Here is a 27,789-nt window from a genome sequence, read left to right as displayed (position 1 = left end):
AAGCAGTAGCTGAGTGGCCAACTCCAACTTCCATTAAGCAGCTCCATCAAATACTTTCATTTCTACCAATGGCAGTAGTCAGGTAGCCACTTCTTTAACTCTTTAATACTTCTTTAACTTCTTTAATACTTTAATACTGTCACCAGAAACAGTTTCGCAGACTTCAGGCAAAAATTATCATAATAACCCAAGGTTGGATGCAAAGTGTCAAGTTAGCGGCAGGGATGAGACTCAACTGCAGGCTGAAGAAGATAAACAGATTTATTTGCATGTAAGAATGAATATTGCAGGGAGGTATATCCAGTTGACTGCCTCTGGAGCGGGATCACTTCAACCCCCCAATGGGCACTCCTCTCCATTGTTAAACTGCTCCAGATTCTGTACAGAGAGAAGAAAATAAATCATCAGCAGGGAAGTTAGATGGAGTAATACACAGAGAGAGGCTCAGCACTAACTATACAATTCAATTCAATTCAGTTTTATTTATATAGCGCCAAATCACAACAAACAGTGGCCTCAAGGCACTTTGTATTGTGGGTAAAGACCCTACAAGAATACAGAGAAAACCCAACAGTCTAAACGACCCCCTATGAGCAGCACTTGGTGACAGTGGGAAGGAAAAACTCCCTTTAAACAGGAAGAAACCTCCAGCAGAACCAGGCTCAGGGAGGGGGGGTCATCTGCTGTGGGGGGAGAGAGACAGAGATTAATAACAATTAATGATTAAATGCAGAGTGGAGTATAAACAAAGTAAATGAGGTGAATGAAAAGAAACAGTGTATTATGTGAACCCCCCAGCAGTCTAGGCCTATAGCAGCATAACTAAGGGATGGTTCAGGGTCACCTGATCCAGCCCTAACTATAAGCTTTATCATAAAGGAAAGTTTTAAGCCTAATCTTAAAAATAGAGAGGGTGTCTGTCTCCTGAATCCAAGCTGGAAGCTGGTTCCACAGAAGAGGCGCCTGAAAGCTGAAGGCTCTGCCTCCCATTCTACTCTTAAGTATCCTAGGAACCACAAGTAAGCCAGCAGTCTGAGAGAGAAGTGCTCTGTTGGGGTGATATGGGACTATGAGGTCTTTGAGATAAGATGGGGCCTGATTATTCAAGACCTTGTAGGTGAGGAGAAGGATTTTAAATTCTATTCTAGATTTAACAGGGAGCCAATGAAGAGAAGCCAATATGGGAGAAATCTGCTCTCTCTTTCTAGTCCCTGTCAGTACTCTAGCTGCAGCATTTTGGATCAGCTGAAGACTTTTCATGGAGCCAATGAAGAGAAGCCAATATGGATGCAGTGTATGGTCCAGCGCTGACTGAAGGCCTTTTTTCTCCTTAAAAAGAGATCAGGGAATTGGCTGATAGAGAGCAGGTGAGTAACCCAGCTGGCAGGAACTGGAGTAGGTCCCACCCCTGAAACACAAGACATGGTTAACAGGAGCCATGACACAAAGCACAGTTTCCGAGCTTTCAGAAATCATTTGCATTTTTCTGATAGGCCAAACGGTTGCATAATAATGGAACTTCAAAATACATTTGCTCTGATGTCTCAGCGGTGATACACTCCATGTTGATCAGTTGTTCACGGCAAGTAAGGGCAGATGGGAAGTTGGATCTCTGTGCTTTCTCTTCTCAATGTCTGATTTAAACGAGTGGGAAGACTGGTTCAAGGGGCCAAGCAGCTGATTATAGTATGGAATGACCATAAAAATTCTTGATGTTCCCGTCACTTGGTATTGCAATGTCTATCACCACGACTTTCTTCCTTTGTTTGTCCACCACTACGATGTCCGGTTGGTTAGCCACCACAAGTTTGTCTGTCTGTATCTGGAAGTCCCACAGGATCTTAGCTCTGTTGTTCTCAATCACCCTTGGGGGCATGTCCCATTTTGACCTCGGGATTTCCAGGTCATACTCGGCACAGATGTTTGTATACTGTATACTATGCTGGCCACTTGGTTATGGCATTCCATGTATGCCCTGCCTGCTAGCATCTGGCACCCTGCTGTTATGTGCTGGATTGTCTCAGAGGCATCTCTGCACAGCCTGCACCTGGGGTCCTGCCTGGCGTGGTACACCCCAGCCTCTATCGATCTTGTACTCAGTGCTTGTTCCTGTGCTGCCATGATTAGTGCCTCTGTGCTGTCAGTCCAGCCTTGTCCAGCCATTGGTAGGATTTCTCTATGTCGGCCACTTCTTCTATCTGCCGGTGGTACATGCCATGCAGAGGCCTGTCCTTCATGATGGTTCCTGTTCTTCGTCCTCTTCTTTCTCAGGTTTCTGCTGCCTGAGGTACTCACTAAGCACATGATCCTTTGTGGCCATCTTCCTGATGTATTCATGGATCTTCGTTGTTTCATTTAGGACAGTGGTTCTGACACTCAGTAGTCCTTGGCCACCTTCCTTCCGCTTAGCGTACAGTCTCAGGGTGCTGGATTTGGGGTGAAACCATCCATGCATGGTAAGGAGCTTTCTTGTCTTAACACCAGTGGCTACTATTTCCTACTTTGGCCAGCTTTTATCCCAGCAGGGTATCTGACAACTGGCAGGGCGTAGGTTTTGATAGCCCGGATCTTGTTCTTCCCATTCAGCTGACTCTTCAGGACTTGTCTTACTCTCTGCAGGTACTTGGATGTTGCGGCTTTCCTAGCAGCTTCTTCATGTTCCCATTTGCCTGTGGGATTCCAAGGTACTTGTAGCTGTCCTCAGTGTCTGCAATGTTGCCTTCTGGTAGTGTAATCCCCTCAGTTCTGACTACTTTTCCTCTCTTTGTTACCATCCGACTACATTTCTCCAGTCCGAAAGACATTCCGATATCATTGCTGTAGATCCTGGTGGTGTGGATCAGTGAATCAGTGTCTCATTCACTCCTGGCATACGGCTTGATGTCATCCATGTACAGGAGGTGGCTGATGTTTTCTCCATTCTGTAGTCAGTATCCGTAGCCAGTCTTGTTGATGATCTGGCTGAGGGGATTCAGGCCTATGCAGAACAGCAGTGGGGACAGGGCATCTCCTTGGTAAATCCCGCACTTGATGGTGACTTGTGCGATGGGCTTGGAGTTGGCCTCTAGTGTTGTTCTCCACATACCCATTGAGTTCTTGATGAAGGCTCTTAGGGTCCTGTTGATCTAATACAGTTCTAGGCCTTCCGGGATCCATGTGTGCAGCATCGAGTCATAGGCTTTCTTGTAGTCAATCCAGGCGGTGCACAGGTTGGTCAGTTGGGTCTTACAGTCTCGAGTGACTGCTCTATCTACTAGTAGCTGGTGTTTTGCTCCCCTGGTTTCTCTGCCTATCCATTTCTGGGCCTCACTCATGTATTGTGCCACATGTCTACTCATCTTAGCTGCTATGATGCCTGACAGGAGTTTCCATGTTGTACTGAGGCAGGTTATGGGCCGGTAGTTGGATGGGACTGGTCCCTTCTGGGGGTCCTTGGCAATCAGGACCATCCGGCCTTCCGTCAGCCTTTCTGGGTGTGTCTTAGCCTCTAGCAGCTGATTCATTTGTGCTGCCAGGCGCTCATGGAGTGCAGTTAGCTTCTTCAGCCAGTAGGTGTGAATCATATCAGGGCCTGGTGCTGTCCAGGGTTAGGGTTATATATATGTATATATATATATATATATATATATATATATATATATATATATATATATATATATATATATATATATATATATATATATATATATATATATATATATGAGACTCTTTCTTGGATGTCTGCCATTGTGATGGTTACTGGGGCCTGTACAGGAAGGTTGCTGTGATCTGCTCTTAGATCCACTAGCCACTGAGCATTGGTATTGTGTGATGCATCTTTCTCCCATATGCTCTTCCAGTATTGCTCTGTCTCCAGCCTTGATGGGGGTGCTGTTCTCATATTGTTCCCCTGCCACTGAGAGTATACCTTTGATGGTTTGGTGGAGAACATCCGGTTTATTTTCCTGGCTTCTATCTCCCTGGTATACCTCTTCAGCCGGTAAGCCATGGCTGTGAGTCTTTGCTTGGCAGTCTCTAAGACCTCAGGTATGGACAGCCTGTTGTACTTCTTAGGCACCGCTTTCTTCTTCATCACACCTTTCTGCAACTCTGAGAGCTGGCTAACTTCCCTCCCTGCTGCCTTGATCTTAGCCTCTAGTTGCTGTTTCCATGGAGGGTACTGCTCCTTATTGCTGTTCATCTTATAGTTTTAGTCATAGTCTCTTGACGAAAATGTAAGTTACTTTTAGTCATAATTTAGTCATCTGAATAGTTTTAGTTTTAGTCTAGTTTTAGTCCACGAAATTATCGTAAGAATATAGTCGACTACTAAAATATAAAGAGTGTAAAATGTAAATGCTTTTTCTTTAGTTCCCTTGAATTAGTCATTATACACACTTACAAAAAAATAAACATTTATCTAACGTTATGGAATATTATTAATAATATTAACATTAGCGTTTCACCTGCTTCCCACACACCTGATCATTAACACCACCTTACTTACTAGGAGCGTTTTACAGCAGGACACGCTCTGAAAGGTACAGGGCAGTGTTCAGGACTAAGATTATAAAGGCTAATCCACCACGGTGTGGAGATTTTCTCTAAACACAAACTGGGAAAAACACTTTACCCTGCATGACATTAAAATGCTGACCTTTGCATGGAGATCTGGGTGACTGGTTTGCAGATGTCATTTAAGATTTGTCGTGTTTTTACCCGAGATAGTCGCCCCACATGGTTTACACATCGTTTACACCTCGTTTTGTTTGTCACAACATCAAAGGACAAATGTGTCCATACATCGGCTCTTCTCTTTCTCCCTGCTGACATTGTTTACATCACTTAGTTCTATCGGAAGTAAAGATAAAAATTTAGGCTAGTTTGTCCTTCCCGGGTTTTGAGCAAATTTGCACAACTGTGCGTTTGATTGGATGTTTTCCTAACTTGTCCCGCCCTGTCACAAAATTAACTCAATTCTGATTGGATGTTTTTTTTTTCTTTTTTTTTAAGCCTGTCATGTATGGCAGTTTTCGCAGTCGGAATATGATCTGAATGCTCTGGTGTACCAAACATATTTGCTTTTCCAAGAAGTTTTCCCAATAGGCTACTCTTGTTAATGTTTGTATTTTAATTTTATTTTATTTATTTACACCAGGCCTGACAGGGAGAAAGGAAAGGGTAGGAAAAAAGAGTGAGAAAGAGAAAAGAAACAAAAAGAAAGAGAAAAAAAAAACAAATGGGAGAAAAGAATAATCACAGAATGATATACATACATACATCCACATATCTATACACACGTATATACATATATACACACACACACACACACAGACACACAATGCCGCTGTTGCTTGCAATAGTGTGTGTATGTGCCTCTGTCAAGGAACGTACTCATCAATGGGGGCAAGAAACTGCAACCACACCCCCCGTGATCCAGAGGCAAAGAGGGAAGGACCCAGGAGACGCGGCCTATCCACGGCCCACTATGAGCTCAGAAGACAAGAGGCCACACATCACGATGGCAACTGCGCACACACCGCAGAGGAGGAAGGAGAGAGACCCCAGACGGAACCACCACAAATGGCAAGAGTCCAGAGAGCCAGAGGCAATGAGCAGCCAACCCCGAAGCAGGCCGGCACCCCCCGCATGAGCCAAGAATGCGGCCCCAAGGCCCCAGGTGCCCGAAAACCCCCCCCGCCAAAGAGGCCCGATCCACCCCCAGGCCAAAACTGACAAGGGAGCGGGCCAAGAACCACGCCAAGACATCCGGCCATGAACCCCGGGACCCACAGGCACCCAACAGCCCAGGGGCGGCAGTGGCGATCAGTGGGAAGCAGCGGGAAGCGGTAGGGAGCGACAGGGAGGGGTGACTCCTACCCTCCGCAACCGTGTCCCACAGGTGCCAAGGCTCAGCAAGCCACAGATCCAGGCCCTGCTGTCCACACACATGCACGTCATATACTCACATTCACACATATGACCGTCACACATTCATGCGCACACACACAGAACTCACATGGACACCAAGTGTGGCCGAGCAGGTACCAGCACAGAGCCAGCGACACCCCAGGGAAGCAGCCAACCTGGCCCAAACCACTAGCCAGTCCCTACCCCAGGCAGGGTGCATGAAACTGGGGTGTGGAAAGACCCGCCCTCCCCCTCCTCCCACTCAATGTGTTTGGAGTGATGTGTTGGGTGTAAGTGAGTGTATGTAGTGGGAAGAATGTGTATGGCTGTGTGAAAGCTACAGTGCTATTAAAATTGGAGGGACAGATGTAATATGAGCACTGAGCAACAGCGCCCAATTTGGATGTTTTCCTAACTTGTCCTGCCCTGTCACAAAATTAAATAAGTTCTGATTGGATTTCGTCCCCGCCAAGCATTTTCGTCTCGTTTTCATTCGTTGAAGTGTCAATTAACTTCGTTATCGTTTTTATCCTTTTTTATCGTTTTTATTTAGTTATTGTCTCGTTATCGTCATGAAAAAAAGGGTCGTCGACGAAAACTGTGACGAAAATATTTCGTCAATGAAATTTACACTGCTTGGTACCCAATCTCGGAGTGTGGGGATGATGAAATCTCTCCCCTGACCTGTCATCCTGGCTCCCCCTTGTCGTAGTATTTGTGTTGTACCTCATCAATTTCTAGCTGCAATAGCAGCTGCTTCCTTCATATGTTGGAACACTGAGCCACAGGTTGTTTCGCCATCAGTGTGGATGTTGGATTTCAAAGAATCCATAGGTTCCACATCCTCTTCATGTAACCCCTCTCGCTGGGATTACATGTGTAGCAGCATTGCAACAGTTCCCGGTTCTCATCTTGTGTCCACTTATGCTGTAACCTTCTAGTTCCAGTAGCCCACTTATCATCAGAATGTCCTGGTTCCTCAACACCTGATGCAGACCTTGTTAATCTGGGCAACGTCCGAGCCGGTAAGGCTTAAATCATGTATCTCTCACTCATATTCCAAAGTAGGCTTGGTTAGCATGGGGGGTCTAGCCTGGGGACCCTTACTGGAAGTACGCCCTTGTCGGGATTCGAACCAGGTTGGGGGTTCGAACCCCGACCCCCTGCTCCAAAGACCGTAATTTTACTGTCATGAACTTTAACATTTAATATTCTGAGGCCTCTGAGCATTATCAGATTATATAAAATTAGAGTCAGGTTACTGTAAACAGCTTTTACAGTAACCCACTAGCATCCAAATGTGAGTAAGTTATTGAGAAAAGTGAAGCAGCCCATTTACAGTACACCCTTCCATTGAGACTATTTGTGTACTATTTTACTTCTTTGTCCTCAAATTGGTGAGATTCCTTTTTTTTAAGGACACACTGCTCAGATGTTTCCTTATAATCACCTACTATTTCATGCACTATTTCATGCCTGCTATGTTATCTTTGGAATTTTTCATAGATTTGACTAGTTAATGGGAATAAATTGTGTGGGTTTTTTTTTTTTTTCTCGATTGGCTTCTGGTAACAAAGTGCCTAAAGATGCAACTTAAAACTGGTTCTTTGTTATGTGTAGACACGAAACTGGTTCATCTCTTGGGTTAGGTACCTTTTTTATGCTTGAATCTTTAACAAACAAAAATCTCTCTCTGAAAACTGTGAGCATACTGAATCATTGTGCTATGAGGTGACATCAATCATCTGTCAGTCTCCATGTATTCTATGTGGAAATAATCTTAAAATAAATTTGTCTTTTATTGACTACTAATTTTAAAAACGGAATTGTGTCTCTGTATTTACGCATGCCAATCACATGGGTCACATGACCATTTGGCATCCTCTGAAACCCACTGACGCGACTCTCAGAACTAGAAATATAAATGTCGACGCAGCACACAAGTAAAAATCCTGAGGCGTCGTAGTTGTTGACTAATTTATACTTTTGTGTGCATAATGGCTCTGTGTACCTTTCGTATGTATAACGTCGAGCGGAAGTTATATTGCCAAATAAGGATTGGTAGGTGGCACCAATACGATAGTAAACGTGTGACGAATCTAATGCTGCATTCAGGTGGTGGTCATAAAAATATAACTATGGAACCACCATTACCACTATGGAAATACAACTACTACTTATTTCGTGGTGGAACTAACAAAACTGAATGCACCAGTGAGCAGAAACTGAATTAAGGAAAAATACTTCTTGTGAACATAATGGCAGACAGCACACAGTTACTTGTGAACAGCTAGAATAAAGACTATATAGATATTGACAATGAACTTGCAGTACAAGGGAAATATAATTTCAGATTCAGGTGATTACATCACATAAGCCGTGCTTCTTCAGTGACACAATATTGTGCCATAATCCGTTTTTAATATGTATTTTCCACTGATTTTAGTCAGTAATCTGAGCGCTTTCATTATGTCCGAAATCCGCGAAGGCACCAGACATTCCACCAAGCTTGTCCAGTGACACCCCTTCATCCCTAGGAAAGGAGAGAGGGCAGTGTTTTACGGCTTTAAATCAAAATGCTGAACCCGCAGAGGTCTCTGCCTGAGCTGCCTAAGATGTCCACTGCTAGTCAGCTGGAAAGAGCTGTGCTGGTAAGCTATCCAGGTGTCAGTATTGTGTAGTTTATCTGTGCTGCACCACTGCCATTAGGCTGGCAAAAACTAGCGCTATGTGACTCAGCGCTAGCAGTTTTTCCCTCAGTGACTCGTTTCTTAATATATGATATTTTAGTATTCGTAGTCCATTATTTGAAAGAGCCGAGCTGGACGCAGCTATCTCAGTAGCTGCTGTTATCCGAGAGAACTGTCCGCGTTGTCCCCCTCGAACCCGTGCTGTCACATTACAGAGACATAGCAATTGACGGTCAGCGGGCCCGTGGTGACGGTCAGGTACGGAATCACCGCAAGGAATGCTCTAATCATACATACATAACTGTCTCCTAATCATGTCTCTGTTTACTGCTCAAGATTTTTGATGCCATTAAAACTGGCTAAAATACTGAGGTCAGCAGATGTCATCGGTCACTTTGAACCTGCAGCGTCTGTGATGCACAGGTTCAGGTTACTGTGAGGAACAGCGGCAGCAACATGAGCGCTGTTTTAAACCACATTTGTTTACAGTGTGGAAAATGAAGTTTGCCAAATTCACCTTATCAACAGTTATTGTTTTCTGCGTAGAAATACTAAAAAGCGGATTACTTTAATGCTGAAGAAATCTTTAAAATCAGAGAATTTAAAACAAGCTATAAAGCCCCTGCACTCCTGTCCCATTAGCCTGTTGCACAGAATCTCACCTTTTATAATTAAAAACGAAAAAAATAAGGCGGATTGGGTAAAGAAGTGTGCATCAGGAGCTAGCAGTTATAACTCTGGCCAAAATGTAGATAACCTGGCAACAAAAATGTACTTCACTTTTAGATATTGTGCAATAAAAACTTCATACTGTTCTCATGAGTGTGGAACAACGTCAGTGCGTAGGCCTGCCAAAGCTGCTCCTACTGTCCCTGAGGTTAGATGGGAGCAGATGGTCTGTGTTCCTACACGTGCCCACCTCTTGAATTAGCTTCAGTGCTGGCTGGCCCATTTGCTCCTTCACCTGTGTCGGCCTCTCCTGCAAAATTAGCCAGCAAAAAAAGTAATTAAAGGTTCACTGCAGCAGCAATTTAAACAAAATGGCATCATTTAAAATATTGCAATGAAGTAAAGGAACTGATCTTTGTAGTGCTCTTGAAATACCCACTACCCCACTATCTTTCTACAGTGTGCCCAGATGTCAGACAGTGCAGTGTAGGTCAAGAGCCTTTTTTATGAGTAAGTTTAAAGTATGTGCCACACAACTTGATGCAAGCACAGCTCCTTGGCAAAAGCAGCCATATTTGCTGTGCCATGAGTTACGAGGCACGTTATTTTGTGTGTAATGTCTGACATAAATGCTGCTTTTACTTTTGCCAAATTTTCAGCAGTATGTTCCTCAGGGAAATGCAGCACCCCTAAAACAACATGTGTTGACAGAGGTCCACATATCTGATGTTAAACTAACTGCAGATGCTTTCGACACAGTGGCTTTGGCTTTCTGATATCTGTCCTCCACCATGGCTTTCAAAGCCTAAAGGGAAAAAAGAGAGCACTCTTGGAGAAACTGCTTCATGTGCTCACATAGGCACCTGTCTCAACACAAGAATAACAAGAATAAGAATAACTTTATTGATCCCAGAGGGTAATTCCTATGGCTGACATATCTCATCTGCTGTTTGTATGAGAATTGAAAAGCCTGATGGCCGTGGGTGCAGATGATTTTCTGTATCTGTGTTTTACAACAGAGAAAGAGGAGTCTTCCAGTATTGATTTTTTTTTTTTTTTTGTTCCATAAAGGTGTCAATATTGGGTGATCAGAGTTGCTTCTAATGTCTTTAGTGTGCATTTTCCCACCAACTCAAAGGCTCGACCCCTTTTCTGTATACTTCATCTGCATTAGGGGACCAGTCTAGTTTGTTATAGGTGTAAACCTAGATATTTATATTTTGTTACCACCCCACAAACTTTCACAGGTTTGAGAGGGGGCCTTAATTTTGGGAAATCTACTCTCATTTCCTTCATCTTAAAGGTGTTCAAATATGAGGCGTTTTATGTGACTTCAGTCGTGAAGGTTTTCACAAGATCCCTATATTCAGATTCCAGTGTATTCCTGATACACGCCGCAGTGGCAGAGTCATCATCTGTCTCTGAAAGCTGCTTGAGGATTGCCTTTTTGTCACTTGTGATCCAGGGTTTGTTATTGTGGAAACAGCGCACAGTTTTTGTAGGTATGACTGTGCTACTGCAGAGGTTGATGTATTCAGTGAAGCAATCCAGCCGTCTCAGTATCCATGCTGTTCTCATCTGTTTCCAGCAGCATATTCCAATTTGTGCATTCAGCGCAGTCCCTTAGAGGCGCAGTAGGATCAGGTGTCCATTTCCTGACTGTGAATTTAGTTGCAGGTTGTCTTTGCTCACGGGGTTTGTAACATGGCTGCAGAAAAAAACAAGTTGTGGTCTGATCTGCCAAATGGTGGTAAGAAAGTAGCTGTGTGAGCTTCTTTGACAGTGGTGTACAGCAGACCAGGGCTTTTATTTTCTCCGGTAGGACAGTTAAATTGTGTGAGGAGAGAGAAACATGATTGAAATCTCCTGAAATTATGAAGAGTGCCTCTGGAGTCTAGCAACAGTTTCATGGAGAACGTCACATGAACTTTAGCTGTTGCCTTGGGTGGAGTGTACACAAGTATTGTTATGTTCAATGGACTAGTCCTTATATAGCGCTTTTCTACTCTATCTGAGCACTTAAAGCACTTATACAACACTTTACATTGACTCAAGCACTTCCATGATTAACTAAGCTGACATTTCCCATGATTACTGTTGGCAAAAAGGTCTAATATCTCCATTTCCCAGCCTTCACCTCTGCACCAGAACGGCAACCATAAAAACACCTCTTCAGGTGGAATAGGGCTAGCTTCCAAATTTGCTCCATTTCAATGAAAAAAGCTCTTCTGTTGAGTAAGCTCTTCTCACCACAGAAGTATCCATCAGTACTTGACAAAACAAAAAAGAAAATGGATAAAAATACAACAAAAATAAAGTAAAGAGATCCATCCATTTTCTGCCACTTATCCGGGGTCGGGTCGCGGGGGCAGCAGCCTAAGCAGACAAGCCCAGACCTCCCTGTCCCCAGCCACCTCCTGCAGCTCATCGGGGGAACCCGAGGTGTTCCCAGACCAGCCGAGAGATATAATCTCTCCAGCGTGCCCTGGGTCTACCCCGGGGTGTCCTCCTAGTAAGCAGGGTTCTCATGGGTGCTGGAAATCATGCTTGAATTTTGTGCTTGAAAATGCTTGAAATTGTACCCATTTTTAAAAAATAAAAAATAACCATCTGACTGAATAGTTCGGTTATGGAGGAAGAAAATGAGTCGTAAAGTCTGAAATGAAAATGTTTCCGCCTGGGCCTGGCCTGCATGTGACCTGTCAGCCTGTTTGTGACCCCGCCCCTCCCCCAATGACAGAGCGTCGCCTTTTTAACGAGCGTTGGCTGGAAAATTGCAAATTCCAATTATGGATAAGACGAGTATGGAATGTATGTATTTGTATAAATATGTATCCCAGTGTTACTGGAAAATCTTGAAAATGGACCTTGAAAGTGTAATCCCCAGTCCCCCTATTTCTTCTGTTTTCTCTCCTCTACTTTTTTCTCTTCTTTTTTCTTCCTGCCTGTCAGACCTGGCAGTCATATTGTGTGGGCAGTAATAAAAATTAATGAATAAATAAAATAGAGCTCTATAAGGTCTCTATAGGGCTCTTGTAAAAGCAAATATCTTTGGCACAGCGCTGCATTCAGACCATGATTCTGCTGAAATTTTTTATGCTTAAAATTTCCAGGGAAAACACTGCCCACATGCCTTTTATGTTTGTATCAGTTTCAGTAGATTCATGCTTCAAATTAGGAAGTACGTCATCAGTAATATAATTCTGACCTTGTGTCTCCTACTCTAAGTATCAGCAGTCATGTACGGTAGTCTGCTCGCTTTGGCTGCATTTGTTTCTCAGACCTCTTCCTTCAGCAGCTGGTCCAGACACTGAAACAGGCTATTAGAGACGGAGCTCCAAAACAAGGGCATAAGGGCACGATTCAAAAAACAATGTGTGTGGTATTTTGGGATGAAACTTTATTTCAGTAGCTTTCATTTAAAGAAGTAGAACAGCTAGTCAGCATAACTGGCTGTGCCCTTTTTTGTCTTTTGGTTCTAGTGGTTCCAGCAGTGTGGCTCACCCCACAGTTTGTTCTACACCAACAGTTTAAAAGTAGTTTCAGTGATTTGCTGGGTTCCTGTAATTCATGTCACTGTTCCACTGATGTTGGTGAAACGGTCCAGTTAGCTTTTTGCCTCTGAAAATGGGGGACTGTATAAAAATGGGTGTGGTTCCTAAACATTCAATGTTAAATTTTTGTGAAAACCCATTGAATTAAAGCTTAAAGTGTACACTTCAATCACACATTTAAAAAAAAAATTAAAATCCACTGTAGTGGCACACAGAGGCAAATCTACAGAAGTTGTGTCTTTGTCTGACAAATGTTGGAGCATCTTTGCAGGTGCAGAAATCTTCCATAAGTTTCAGTTCATAATTCTTTCAGTGCCAGGCCTCTCTTTTATAATTGAATCTCTTTACTCTTATGAAACTCAAAATGCAGGTGCATGGTGGAAGAGTCTGTATTCATAAATGTACAAAACAATACAAAAAGAATGATTAACCAATAATTTGCAATATTGTCATTGATGAATTATTGACATATCAGTCATTCATTTTAAAATTTGCCTGACATAGTGACCCAAGGAGCATCCTGCAGGACAAGCTCCTCAGAAAGCTCTCTGTGTCTTCCACTGACAGTGCAGCAGTTCACTGTTTATTATTGTGTTTGGCAGGAGGAGGAGTTCAACTGGCTGCTTAAAGAAGAAGTGCACGCCGTCTTAAAGCAGCTCCAAGATGTCCTTAAGGTAAAATGTGTGTAAATAGTTGTATTAAATGGATACTGATATGGTTGAAGTGACACTACAAAGGGGCCATTCCACCAGTTTTACTCATGAAGCTCTGTTTGCTTGTCCTGGTAAGTCCAGTCACCTTGTAAAACAGATCTGCGATGTCTTTGGTGACTCTAGAGGAGATTTAGAGGTTTGATCATATTATTATTGTTATTATAATGACATCTCTGATTTTCCTGTAGAGTGCTGTTTTTAAGAACTGAGGGGTGTACTAGAACACAGCCAGGCTTTCTTTTAATTTAGCACACAAAGCATTAGAATAAACCTTTTAATTCAAGTTAATTATTTGATTGCTTTTTCAGTGCTTGGCCCTGCTGTTTTTTTCTATAGATATAGCCACTTTGCTGACTCTTTCACTCAGTTGCAGAGGGTCACCAAGTGATGACGCTCTCTTCACCAAAACTTTGACTTGTACAGTTTCAAATTGTTTTGACAGCTTTCATGCTTAAAAAATTTAATCTGCTGAAATATAAAAACTTAAAGTTAAATTTTGAAAATGTAAAACAGATGGATTAAACTTTACAGTTTGACCATTCAGACATTTTGCACTTCATAGAATTTGAACTTCCTGTCAGCTTTGAATCTGATTGGTGATCAGTCTGATTGGTAACTGCTTTCAGAATGACGATGATCCCAAACACAAAGCATACCTAGATAGAAAAACACACAATGGAACACCATCAGTCATGGATTGACCTTCCCAGAGCTGGACTTCAAAGTTTTTGTAGCAATGTGGGATCATACAGAACAAAAGGCAGCCAACGTCCAAAGAAGAGCTTTAAGCCTGGACGGCTATTTAAAGAATTACAGACAGGAGCGTTCAGGCTGTGTAGAAGAATAAAGGCGGTCAGACCAAATATTTTGCATGGTTAGGAAGCTAAACCCCTAAACTTTACAGGTGTGATGCATAGACCCATGCTTTGCTAATTAGCTCCAACTAACAGATTAATAAAACACGAGAATATTACTTAACAAAACTGACACACACTCAGGCTAACCCTAAACCTAACCCACATCTTTGATGACACATAATAACACCTACTGCATATTTGCTGTGACGGTGAAAAATATCCACACAGGCCAAAGCAGTTTTTAATACAGTTTAGCTGTGCTCTTAACACGGGAGTTTAGGGAGATGAACTGATTTTGGGAGAGGAATTGAATTTCCGTGTTAGCATAATTTTTGTGTCCTGGGATTGCTGCTTGGTAGAATCCAGCAGTTATGTGGGTACCTATTCAAGACAGCTTTGTAGATGCTTTGTAGATGGCTTGAATTTTGAATGCTAACATAAGATAGACACATAATTAATTAGCTGGAATCCAGATTTAATAGTAATGATTTTCTTGTCATGTAGAAAATATGGAAAATCTTGTAAATTATGTAATAAGCGTGGGGGGAAACAATTGATACTACATAGAATTGCAATATTTTGCGTGGCAATATTGTATCGATACAGGGACACAAAATATCTATATTTTGTTAAATTAATTGAAATACTCTGTGAATACTGTGAACAGGAGGGCTCATCTAATGCACCTCCATCCTGAAATAACATAAGCTCCTTGCATCTACAAAAAATCTGTGGCATCCAGTTGCAACTTGTGGTCACTAAATGGTTACCCAGAACTGCAGGATGTTGCAGTAGGTGAATGCAGAGGTCAGGTCAGATAGGAGGCAACCTTTCTGCAAACAGCTGCATTCTGACTTGGAACGACTGTAGTCAATCTCAGACAGATTATCGAAGATTTGCAAACAATTGCTATCTAATTTATAAATGCAGACAGATTGCCAAAATGTTGCCATCAGTCTGAATGAGGCTTTGGCAATGAGCACAACTCAGGAGGACTCACCGCTACTGGTTTTATCCTGGTTGGTATGCTTGAAAATCTAATTTTAGAAAAATAAATAACTGAATATCTTACCGGATAAAACAGAGATGGACAAAGTTTAACTTTGAGGACATAATTTTTAGTTTAAAAAAGGTGATAAATTGCCCTTTAAGTTATTGCAATACTCAGCACATTGCAAGATGTTAAAAATGGCAATAATCGTTTTTCTCTGCTCTTGTCTCTTTAGGAGGCATCTCGACGTTTCTCCATGCCGACACCAGGTTTGGAAAATCAGCTCAAACAGGAGAATTTCATCCTTGGCAGCTCAACGTAAATGCAACTCTTACTGGTGTACTGTTACTGTGGCTTGGTGATCACTTGTAAAATGAGTGGACTCTGTTATAATACAAAGTATTCAGTGGGGGGATCAGCTGCTGGTTCGCTGCTCTGAATATTTTTTTCAGTTTATTCGATATTGTCATCTTTCACATCCACTTCCTTCCCTCACTATTATCATTATTATTTCCTCGTGGTTCTGTCATGAATCTAATCTAAAAATGTGACATGTTGTTTTGCAGCATGGATCAAGTGAAAGGGGTGCTGACTCTGCAGGGAGAAGCTCTGACTCAAGCTGTGAGTTTTCAAAAGCCTCGATAAGAACACTGCAAACACTGTTTGCTAAACATCTTTAATGTTTCCCTTTTCCCAACAGGATATTAACCTGAAGGTCGCAAAGAGCAGTCAGGTGTTGCACTTTCAGTTCAGAGAAGACAAGCAGTGGAAACTGCAGCAGGTACTGTAAAAAGAAAATGTAACTATCTTGTGTTGGAGCCAATGTCAGTTTGATTTCAGTCTGTAGGTTGCTGGTATGGGGCAGCACGGTGCACAATGGTTAGCACTCCTGCCTCACAGCAAGAAGTTGTGGGTTTGAACCCACCTTGGCCAGGGCCTTTCTGTGTGAAGTTTGCATGTTGTCCCCGTGTTTGTGTGGGTTTTCTCTGAGTACTCCGGTTTCCTCCCACAGTCTAAAGACATGCAGTGGGGTTAGGTTAGTTGGTGGTTCTAAATTGCCCATAGGACTGAGTGTGAATGGTTGTCTGTCTCTCTGTGTTATGCCCTGCGACAGGCTGACAACCTGTCCAAGGTGTACCGTGCCTCTTGCCCTATGACAGCTGGGATAGGCTCCACCCTCCACCTGAAAAGGACACGTGGAAGAGGGTGGATGGATGGATTCTGTTAGGGATGAAATCCTCCATCACATTTCTCCTTTCTGTGTTCCACCATCAGATCCAGGATGCCAGGAACCATGTGAACCAAGCTCTGCAGCTGCTGAGCAGCCATGATGAGAGCTACCACTTCAAGTCAGGGGCTGAGGTTAATAAGGTCTGTCTTGTTCCATTCAGCACAGGGCTGTATGTGGCTCAGATAATTGTGCTGCCGATAATAATGTCAGGTTTATGTTGTTGCTGTAGCTCATGGATGCCGTGATGCTACAGCTGACACGAGCTCGAAACCGCCTCACGACCCCGGCCTCGATGACCCTACCTGAGCTGGCTGCCAGTGGTTTGATGGTATACACACACACACACACACACACACACACACACACACACACACACACACACACACACACACACACACACTGCATTAAACTTAGTGGGACATCTAGAGAAAGACTGGCAGTGGTTTTAAAGACAGATACAGTTTTGATGAACTCTGACAGTAAGTTTAACACACATTTATTAAGGATCCCAAGTTACTAAACAATTCAGGTGACCAACTATGTTGTCACTATTGTGTACTCTTGGTTTGGGCTGGACCCCTGTGTTCCAATAAAGAGATCATTGCACCAGTACAACATAATATTTTATCTTAAGATATATTAGAATAATAACTATGTCACAGTGGATAGTTCAGCCACTGTAGAAGAAAATAATTTTTCATCTTATCACTGTGTAATCTCTGTTTTTCTAGTTGATAATCATCTTTCCAGTTTGGTGTGTAAGAACTTCACTGGCCTGCACAGATCCCTGACTTTAACCTAAATTCGGTCCTATTGTGCCACAATTGTGGGCACTGTCTATGCTGACTGAACACGTAGGAGCAGCTACGGTGGCTCCTATTTATTTTTTCTCACATTAATATCAGTGTTCATTCTGGATAGTAAACCATCTGATTTTAAATGACAGAGGCAAAAGCAGTGGAAGATGACCCGAGGTCCGGACGTCCTGCGACAGCCACCACCCAAGAAAACATTGACCGTGTTCGTCACATGGTGATGGGTGACAGATGTTTCACAGATAGCTAATGCTGTAGGCATCTCTCGTGAATGAGAACATTCTGCATAACAAACTTGGCATGTCAAAGGTTTCCACTCGGTGGGTGTCACGATTTTTGAGGCTTGATCAAAAGCGCACCAGGCCGGTCACTTTGAGTCAGAAACCAAACAACAGCCCATGCAGTGGAAACACCCATCTTCTCCCCCATCAGAGAAGGCCCAGGTGGTGTCATTGACAGGGAAGGTGGTGGGCTTAGTCTTCTGGGATGCAAATGGCATCATGTTCATTGACTACCTTCAAAAAGGCCATACTATCAGTGGAGAATACTATGCCAACTTGCTGAGGCAGCTGCGAAAGGCAATCAAGTCAAAGTGGCCTGGAAAACTGATGAAAGGGGTCCTGTGACGATGCTCCTGCACACAAGCCCGTGGTTGCAATGGCTGCTGTGCACGACTGTGGCTTCGAGCTGGTTGATAACCCTCCATGTTCTCCTGATTTGGCACCATCTGACTATTTTCTGTTCCCCAACATGAAGAAAACACTTGGCTGGGAAGCAGTATCGGGCCGATGATGAGGTCGTCTCTGCTGTTTTGAGGGTGAGGATGAGAACTTCCATACCACAGGAACCTGCAACACCGATGGAAGACGTGTGTGGACCGCAGGGGAGACTATGTCGAAAAAATAAAACATTTGGTCAAATTCGACCGTTGCATCGTGGTCAGCCTATGAGCTTTTCACCCACCCTCTTATAGTAATAGTAACAGCCTGGTCAGGAATTCATTGCAAGTTTTCAGAATCCAGGCAGACACATTAACAGTCTGGGTGTCAGAATAGTTTTGTCACAACTGAAGTACATTTCAGATTTGAAGAGACATTTTTGTGAGATGTTCAGTCAACACAGACGTGCACGTTCAGTTTTTATTTATATAGCGCAGATTCACAATATCACTTGTGTCAAGGTGCTTTATATTGCAAGATAAAGACCTTACAGTTTTTGTGAATATATTTTGGCACAAAAATACATCTTGGACATGAACTTTGAACTGGGCCTTAATGACTCCTCAGTTTTGTACCTCACTGATGTTGCTGGAGAGTCTGAACCTAGAGAATTACAAGTGAAATGATTAGAGCAGCAGATTAATACTCGTTATTTTAGAATCACAAAGTGTGCTATGGATATAATGTTTAGGTGTTAAGACAAAATTATATTTAGTGTGGCATTCTATACTTCTGCTCACAATGCTTTGTTTCTGTGTTTATCCTTTTATCACTAGAAAATGTTCTCTCCGCCCATACCTGGGGATGTCATGGTGAACTTTTATATCAACTTAAGTAAACTGTGTCTGACAGTCTACCAGCTTCATGTGTTACCTCCTAACACCACGAAGGTTAGACAGTGTGACCCTCTGCAACATTATATCACACATGCTTTGTCATGTGACCAGTGTTTGTGATGAATGTCATTTCCTCAGAATTTCAAGCCTGCTGGAAGCTCAGTGTTGCACAACCCTGGAGCAATGTTGTAAGTTCTTCATTCATCTTTCTGTAAAACTTTTACTACACAGAATACAATATTTTACTTCAGTGATTGGAACACACCATTGGTATTTAAGAAACTGTGCTGCACTTGTTTCAATCATATCTAACTGATAGATTCCATGTAAATGGGGAGTCTTCTTCACACACAAACGTCAGTCATGGAGTTCCACAAGGTTCTGTGCTGCGGCAGTATTATTAGAAATATTATTAGATATTGTTAAAATATTATTAGAAAACACTGCCATTCATTGCTATGCAGATGATACTCACCTTTATTTAACTATGAATCCATATAATACAAATCAAGTAGTTAAACAACAGGAATGTCTTAAAGACCTGGATGACCTCTAATTTTGTACTTTTAAATTCAGAGGAAACTGAGGTTATTGTATTCAGTCCTAAAAATCTTAGAAGCATGGTATTTAACCAGATACTTACTTTAACTGGCATTATTTTGGCCTCCAGTAATACAGCGAGGAGTCATTTTTGATCAAGATATGTCCGTTATTGTGTAAATTAAACAAATATGTCCGACTGCTTTCATGCATTTGTGCAATACTGCTAAATTAGAACCATCATGTTTCAGAGTGATGCTGAAAAACCAGTTCATGCATTTATTACTTCTAGGCTATTGTAATTCGTTATTATTGGGTTGTCTTAAAAGCTTTCTGTAAAGCCTTTAATTGATCCAGACTGCTGCAGCAAGAGTATTGACGGTGACTAGACAGAGACTATATTTCGCCCATATTAGCTTCTCTTCACTGGCTCCCTGATAAATTCAGTATTAAATAAAAAATCCTCACATACAGAATGTTGAATCATCAGACCCAATCATATCTTAAAGATTCAGTTCAATTGTATTTATATGGCGCCAAATCACAACCAACAGTCTACTCAAAACACTTTATTTTGTAGATAAAGACCCTACAATAATACAGAGAACCCCCCCCCCCTATGAGCAGCACTTGGCGACAGTGGGAAGGAAAAACTCCCTTTTAACAGCCTGGTTCTTTCGGTGGTTTATTCCTGTTAAAAGGGAGTTTTTCTTTCCCATTGTTGCCAAGTGCTGCTCATAGGGGGCTGTAGGATTATTGGGGTTTCTTTCTAATATCGTAGGGTCTTTACTTTGCAGTATAAAGCACTTTGAGGTGACTGTTGTTGCAAAGTGGCACTATATAAATAAAGCTGAATTGAACTGTTTTAAGCCTTAAGAAAAATTGTGATATTCTGTATAGTAACTGGTGTTACTGATAGCATACAGTACTGACAAATTGTAAATTAATTATTAATTAAATTAATTGGAATTATAGGAGTATTAGAACCTGGACAGCATTTAGGAAGTGCACCCTTTAACCTGTCCTTATGTTTTGAACACAGCGAGCTCAACAACAACCGATTTGAGGTGAGCCATGTTCATAAAGTCGAATGTGTGGTCCCTTGGCTCAGTGACACACTGGTGTTCTTCACCATATCCCTGCAACTCTGTCAGCAGCTCAAGGACAAGGTTAGTGCCTACAGATACATCATCAATCTTATGAATACACTGTTCAAAAACATGTAAGGAACACATTTTAATCACACTATAGCGTCAAGTGTAGGTGGCAGTGGCGCAGTGAGTAGGTGCTTACCTCGCAGCCGGAGGGTTGCTGGTTTGAGCCCCTGTCTGAGCACATGCTGCTGTTGTGTCCCTGGGTAAGACACCTAAGTGTGAATGTGGTTGTGTGGTTGGTGTTTGGTGGTGGTGAGGCGGGGAGGGGAGGGGGCAGAATGGACAGCATACCAATTCCTACCAAGCCTACGGCTACGACTTATGGTGGAGGCCACTGACATTTTTTCCAACCATCTTTTCTCTTTCGCTTTATTTTACTCAAGTTTTTCATTTGGCTAGGGTCAGTGTCACTACTAGTAGAGGCTGCACAGGTAGTCCAACTCCTCCAGGATGGCACATCAATACGTGCCACTGCCAGAAGGTTTGCTGTGTCTCCCAGCACAGTCTCAGAGCATGGAGGAGATTCCAGGAGACAGGCAGTTACTCTAGGAGAGCTGGACAGGAGAAGGTCCTTAACCCATCAGCAGGACCGGGACCTGCTCTGCAGAACAGGATGAGCTCTGCAGAGCTACAAAATGACCTCCAGCAGCCACTGGTGTGAATGTCTCTGACCAAACAATCAGAAACAGACTTCATGAAGGGTGGCCTGAGGGCCAGACGTCCTCTAGTGGGACCTGTGCTCACTGCCGGGCATCGTGGAGCTTGATTGGCCTTTACCGTAGAATACCAGAATACCATGCTGTCTGTCCACATTGTTCAGCATGACTGGTTTGGTGAGTGGTCTGGGGAGGCAAATCCATTGAGGGACAAATGGATGGCTACAAGCTTGGCAGCAGCACCCTTAGTGCCATTAGGCATTGGGATGAAATCCCGGGGCCCATTGTTAGACCCTATACTGGTGAAGTGGGTCCTGGATTCCTCCTGGTGCATGACCATGCCCATCCTCATTTGGCTATAGTATTCAGGCAATTCCTGGAGGATGTAGGAATTGATACTAATGACTGGCTCCCACGCTTGTCTCACCTAAATCCAACAGAAAACCTCTGGGAAATTATGTTTTGTTCCATCTGACGCCACACGGTTGCACCTCGGACGGTCCAGAAGCTCAGTGATTCCCTGGTTCAGATCTAGGAGGAGATCCCCCGCTTCCCCAGGACACCATCTGTCGTCTCATTAGGAGCGTGCCATACAAACTACTGAGTACCATTTTGAGTTGCTGCAATGAAATTGGCTGTCCTACCACGTAATTTTCTCACTCTGATTTTCAGGGTGTCTTTTAATTCAACCTAGGTTGATCAGTTTCATTTCCATCAAATGATGTGGCATCCTTTCATTCCTAACACATTAGTCAGTTACTAATGTTACTCAGTGTGTGTGGATGGAGGGGAGGTGCTTTATACACATATGAGAACACTGTTAAAGACACACAGTGAAATCGAGAACAGAGGAGACCTTTCCAGTCTATAGACTCCAAACCGTAGGGGTATGAGCCATGAAATTTGGCATATGCAGGGTTCGTATGGGTGCTGGAAATCCTTGAAAATGCTTGGATTTTAATATTGTCCTTTCAAGGTATTGAATTCTCTAAAATAGGCCATCATCAATTCACAGGAAGACTCTACTGACGATATTAGACAGGAACAAGCTGTGAGTGCGGCGCAGCAGGTGTGGAAAGCAGCCAAAGCTGCCGGAGATAAATTCAACAAGAAGTGGAATTATTGTTCCAAAAAGCTGAATCAAAAATCGAAACCGTACGCAGTACTCGCTAAAGGGCGAATCGAGGGCCGTGGGGTGTCCCCCTTGGTGCTGAAGCGAGGTCCGGGCAATGCCATAGCGGACGAACGTGTTTGATCTTTGCTTATATCGGTAAATAGAACTGTGGCGCACAGGAATTATGAGGGGCTTATATATAAAATGAAGAAATTAACTGTTTTGCAAATATATTTATGACTGCATTATTGTATCTACAGTATAATCGATCCAGTCCTTTTTGGCTACTTTTTATAGAACTGTAATCTTTGTTACAGCTTTTGCAGCCTTCTCAGCCAGATCTCTCAGGGAAAAAATTAATTTTCAATGTCAGTGACAGTTTTACCTTCTTAATAAAGAATATATGAAAGTCACTTTTTGGCACAACAACCAACATATCTCCAAATCTCTCCAAAAGTCCCTGATGACACTGGAAAAAGTTGCTAAATTTGTTGCTAATCGCTTTTTGGAGGAAAAAAAGTTGCTTTGGGGGAGGGGGGGCAGAAATGACAGGAATCTCCATGACTCAAAATGAGTTTGTCATTCATGAGAGATAATGTTTCAGATATGCTTGACAGATTATAAGTCAACAAGTCATTTAAAACAATATAAATACCAGCAATATTTTTTTTGGCAAATACCGGAAATCACTTTATGGCACAAAACCACAATTCAGATGACAAATTGCTCCACTGCCACTGTGTACAGTGTGGCGGCATGCACATTTTGCTACATGCAGTGCAGTACAATGTTTTAATAGATAGGAAAGAGCATATTTGATACCGAGAGTTCCAGAATTTTTCCACAGCAGGATGTGTTTTTAATACTTCCTGTTACATTAAAATACCAAAGAACCAGAAATTAAATGTCCTGAAAAAAAGATCAACATTTTCTTTGTATACTTTTGGGGGGGGTCTAAAAAAAGAGGACTCTTTGTACACTTTGGAAAATGTTGATAGTTGTGAATGACCCCCTTAATGTGCTGGAAAATCTTGAAAATTGACCTTGAAAGTACTTAAAACCTGCTTGAATTTGATCCTGGAGAAGGTGTACGAACCCTGAACATACCTAATGGCAGTCAGGATGCTGTTGCCAAGCCTGCAGACTTCTGATCCGTACGTCCCTCCATGGATATGCATACCCCAATCATCACTGACCACCACCAAACCGGTCATGCTGAACAGTGTTACAGGCAGCATACCGTTCTCCATGTTACTTTTTCACAACACTGGCAAACATAAAATACACATCGGCCTCCCCTCATCTCCGGTTACATTCACCGTCAAACCAAGACTAAGATAAGTTTCATCACATTTAGTTTTTGACAAATGTTTTGGCTTATTAGCATCATTCTCGTCATCCGTCTCAGAAGCAGCTCCTGATTTTCCTTTTCATGGCTGTGAAATATTTCTCCATTTTGATGACCCCCTACAGCTGTGACTGCAGTGAATAAGCAGATTACTGATGCAGCTTTCTTTATTATTCTGATGTCAAACATTAGTTGCACATGACTTTTCTCCCAGGTTCCTTCTACAGTGGTGTCATCAACTGTGGACTTTTTTTATTTTATAAAGCTGATACTTTTCACATTGGTCTAGACTCAGTGACCCTACCCCCACACAATGAAATCTGCAACAGTAAGGCACAGAAAGTGAAGGGGGGACTAACAATTGGAGTTTTGACTGGTTGCTTGATACTTAACCTTGAGTATATAATTGGTATCTAAATCTGACTAAGCTCCTTCCTTCTCTGCAGATATCGGTCTTCTCCAGTTTCTGGAACTACAGACCTTTTTAATCCTCCTGCATCATTCTCCTGAGACCACTCAGACTCAACTGTTCAAGGGTTCAAGTTTGTTTTTGTTTGTTTTTTTAAGGTATTTGTCATGCAGTGTGAAGTCTGCATGATACGCTGAAGGAGCCATCAGATATTACAGCTGCCACCCCCAGTTATGTTAGCACAGCTGGCTGACTTTCCTCTGACTGTATGTGAACTGCATCTTACTGACTTGTACTTCTCAGTGAATTCATGTGATTTTTTTTTTTGGGTTAAATTTATTATTAGAATTATTTTTGTTACACTACATAATTTATTGGTTCTCATCCCAGAGTTGTCGACTCTTTTGTAGAACACCTTTTTGTACTAAAGTCATCACAGCTGGTTTTTCTTTTCACAGATACTTTGTTCCTTCTCAGCATTTTCAAATTGTGATTATTCCATCCATCCTCTTCCGCTTTTTCATTTCTTCACATCAGTCTTAGTTTTTTCTCCCAGCCTTTAAAAAAAGCCCTCTGACAATTTTGCATTGTTACAACTACTGAGCTACAGTACACAATCAGACGAAACAGGCCTAAAAGAATGCTGTAGAGTCCTCATGACAGTCCAACAAAATAAAACAGTAACACAATCAAAGCAGTTTTTAAGATTTAAAGTTGATTTATGTTTATTCATTTCACTGAAAGTATTTATTGTTCAGCAAACTTTACTAGTAATTTTTTTTTTAAACAAAAAATCATAAACGTTCTCTCATCACAGCATAATCAATGCTAGCAACAGGCAGAAGGAGCTTCATGTATTCACAGCAGGGACATGAACCTCTCACATGGTTGTAGTGCTTGTGTTGTAGAGAAGGTGGTGTGCTCTGTTATGATACACAAAGGAAGCCTTGGTGGCATTCAAACATGAGGAAAATATCATTTGTGAAGAAGGGAAGAATATTTACTGTCATTCTCACTAAAGCAGCAGCTGATGGCTGAAAAATGTAGATAACACAGGGATCCACTTATAAATTTTGAAAAATAATTATGGTGGTGATATAAAGTCAAAGATAATATATTATCTTGTATATTTAAAGAAAAATGTGTAATTTTTTATTGATGTATAATAAGTAACATCTATATACAGTAATCCATTTCCATCCATAGACCTCAAACGATGAAACGCCAGAAGGACTAGGCTAGGATTCTCTCTCATAGAAAGCACTGAAATATCCGCCAGACGTCCTCATGAAACCCCCCCCCGGGTAAAGCTGCAGAGACGATCATACCAAGAGCAATCCTTGAGTCTTTTCTCGAGCTGCTGAAAAGACTCCTGAAGAGGGACGTCTGAGCAGCTCATTGGCTGTCCCAACAAGTTCTGGCAGATCTGTCACTGTGGAGGAAGGTCTTGAAGAAGCTCCTTTCTGAAAGAATGTTTCTAGTTCACATCTCGTGCCAGAGCATCATTTCAGTTTCCCACAAGAAACTAGCTGGAGGTGTCGTTACAGGACCAGATCATTGGGGTCCTGTGAGCTGTAATTTCGATCCTTTCTGGATCGTACTTGCTGCAGTGCGTCTGGTGGTCGCTCACTCAGACTGGGATATGGGGAGTTTGGAAGTGTGGTCAATGCCCAGAGCTCTTTGGTATCTATCTCAATTTGTTCTGTAAGAGCTGAGATGTATTAAATGCTTCTGCACAAATGTTGACTAATTTATAAAAATGCAGTACAGAATTAATTATTCATCTCTTCAGTGACCTAGCTATCGGATAACCTCTTACTCTGAGGTATTGCTTGTTTCACTAATTCAGTATATCTGTGTCAAAGTGTTACACATTATATTAGAAATACTACAATAATGTAAATAGAATACAAAAGGGTTGTAAAAGGAAAACAATCTCACCAGATAGGAGAGGCAGTACTATTAGGAAATTTCCCACTGGAATACTTTAGAGGATAAAATTCACTGAGTACCATTTTATCTGTTCATGGCTCACCTCCAGTGTCTGTTTATACTCTCAGGCACCTTCCTGATATGTTGCAAAGGTTTTTGTACCAGTGAAAACAGAAACCGTTCAGGGTCTTATGTAAGGTTTTGTATGTCTGTGGCTCTGCAGACTTTCCTCACCTGAATATAGAATATATTCAATCACAGGCCACCACTTGATATTTTCCTTAAAACTGTTGTAAAGATTAAAAAAAAACTACAATGATCGTTTAACAGTTTGTCCCTTAAATGTAGGTATTAATATATTAAAGGAAAGGCAGGAATATTAGGGGTCCTCGGGCATAATCCTGAATTATTTTGTTGTGGATGCATTTCACAAGTTGGAAACTGATAAGCGATAAAACACGAGCGAGGCAGATGGTGGCGCAGGTTCGTTTTTTTGTTTGTTTTTTTAATCCCTCATTGCCCTGTTTGTAAATAGCTCACATTTCCTGTTCATTGCTACATTTATATATTTAAGAGTATATTTTAATGAATGCTACCTGTCACCTCTGTTAATGTGAAATGAATTATGGTTTGTATGCTGTTTTGTTTTTGTCTCACATGTTGATTCCCTGTGAACCAAACATTAATCCAGTCATGAACAAATGACTTAATTCCAGTGTTGATCTGTTTAAAGCTTCCTGTCATGTAAAAGGTGGAAATTATCTGTCCAATTAAACTATTGTGAACAACATGTCCCTGTTGACCTGTGACCTCAAGCTACATATGACACGAGACTTGTTGCCCTATAGAGCTCCTCTGTCAAATATTTTACTTGAATAATATGAGATATATTGGAATGGCTGTAGGCCAACCATGATTGAGCTGATATTTACGTTATTTTTTTTTTTACAAATTTCAAACATTTGTTCAAATAATAAATAGTAGTTTCAGATAAATTTGCCCATAAATAAGGAAAGCATAGCAGTTGATGTTAAACATCAATGTACAGTATTTCTTTAAAAAAAAAATTTGTAAAATATCTCAAATCTGTCTGCAGTATATTATTGACCACTGCCCAATGAATATTCATGACAAGTTTCAAAAGAATAAGACAATAAGGGAGGAGCAGCAACTGAAGTTAAACATCAGTGTACAGGATATTTTGGAAATTGGTTAAAAAAAAGAAGACAAAAATTAAAACTGGAACATCTGTAGACATTTGCCTAATGAATACTCATACAGAAGAGTATTTGGTGATTAGACTCTGATGACCCAGCAGAACAGAATCCCAGTGATGAGAGGAATCAGTGGTGGTGAAGATAAAGATGGAGGCTTGGATTGGCACACTGAGTAATTTGGATGAGGTGGAGATGGGGAGGACATGGGTTGCACTTAGTCTACAAGGAAGGAGGCATCTACAAGAAAGAATTCATAAAAATGAAAAATCTGACTCCTTTATTTACCAAAGGGTATTTGTGCCAAGTTTAAGAAGATTTCAAATATAAATGACCGAGGAGCAGCGAATTTAGCAAAATGTCAGACAGACTCCCGATGGCTCAGGGTTCGATCAACTCCGCTGACAGTCGGCTGTCGTCAACACCGGGACTAAAAACGTCTTCATCAAACACATTTA

The 27,789-nt window shown here is 41.9% G+C and overlaps 1 protein-coding gene across 2 annotated transcripts; it reads left to right on the top strand.

Annotated features, from left to right (window-relative positions):
• Window positions 1–8,398: 8,398 nt before the first annotated feature.
• rogdi (rogdi atypical leucine zipper) lies at window positions 8,399–26,897 on the top strand. 2 transcript variants are annotated; one of them, XM_030725961.1, is made up of 11 exons: window positions 8,399–8,540; window positions 13,405–13,476; window positions 15,599–15,681; window positions 15,930–15,984; window positions 16,064–16,144; window positions 16,639–16,734; window positions 16,824–16,922; window positions 18,905–19,018; window positions 19,103–19,152; window positions 20,547–20,673; window positions 24,223–26,897. In XM_030725961.1, exons 1-11 carry the CDS (start codon window positions 8,466–8,468, stop codon window positions 24,262–24,264), a joined length of 894 nt encoding a protein of 297 aa, XP_030581821.1. In that variant the 5' UTR covers window positions 8,399–8,465; the 3' UTR covers window positions 24,265–26,897. The 2 variants fall into 2 exon arrangements, with proteins under 2 accessions (XP_030581821.1, XP_030581822.1); XM_030725962.1 differs by lacking the exon at window positions 18,905–19,018.
• Window positions 26,898–27,789: the final 892 nt, after the last annotated feature.

This window comes from Archocentrus centrarchus, unplaced genomic scaffold (genome assembly GCF_007364275.1).
Source record: "Archocentrus centrarchus isolate MPI-CPG fArcCen1 unplaced genomic scaffold, fArcCen1 scaffold_87_ctg1, whole genome shotgun sequence".
Classification (NCBI taxonomy): domain Eukaryota; kingdom Metazoa; phylum Chordata; class Actinopteri; order Cichliformes; family Cichlidae; genus Archocentrus; species Archocentrus centrarchus.
This window is presented reverse-complemented; position numbering and strand designations above follow the sequence as displayed.

What these genes read in the sequence shown, in the direction of transcription:
- rogdi (XM_030725961.1), top strand. Translation starts at nt 8,466, where the DNA reads ATGCTGAACCCGCAGAGGTCTCTGCCTGAGCTGCCTAAGATGTCCACT. An exon ending in AGCTCCAAGATGTCCTTAAG is followed by an intron (nt 13,477 to 15,598) that starts GTAAAATGTGTG and finishes TTGTCTCTTTAG; the next exon opens with GAGGCATCTCGACGTTTCTC. An exon ending in TTCATCCTTGGCAGCTCAAC is followed by an intron (nt 15,682 to 15,929) that starts GTAAATGCAACT and finishes GTTGTTTTGCAG; the next exon opens with CATGGATCAAGTGAAAGGGG.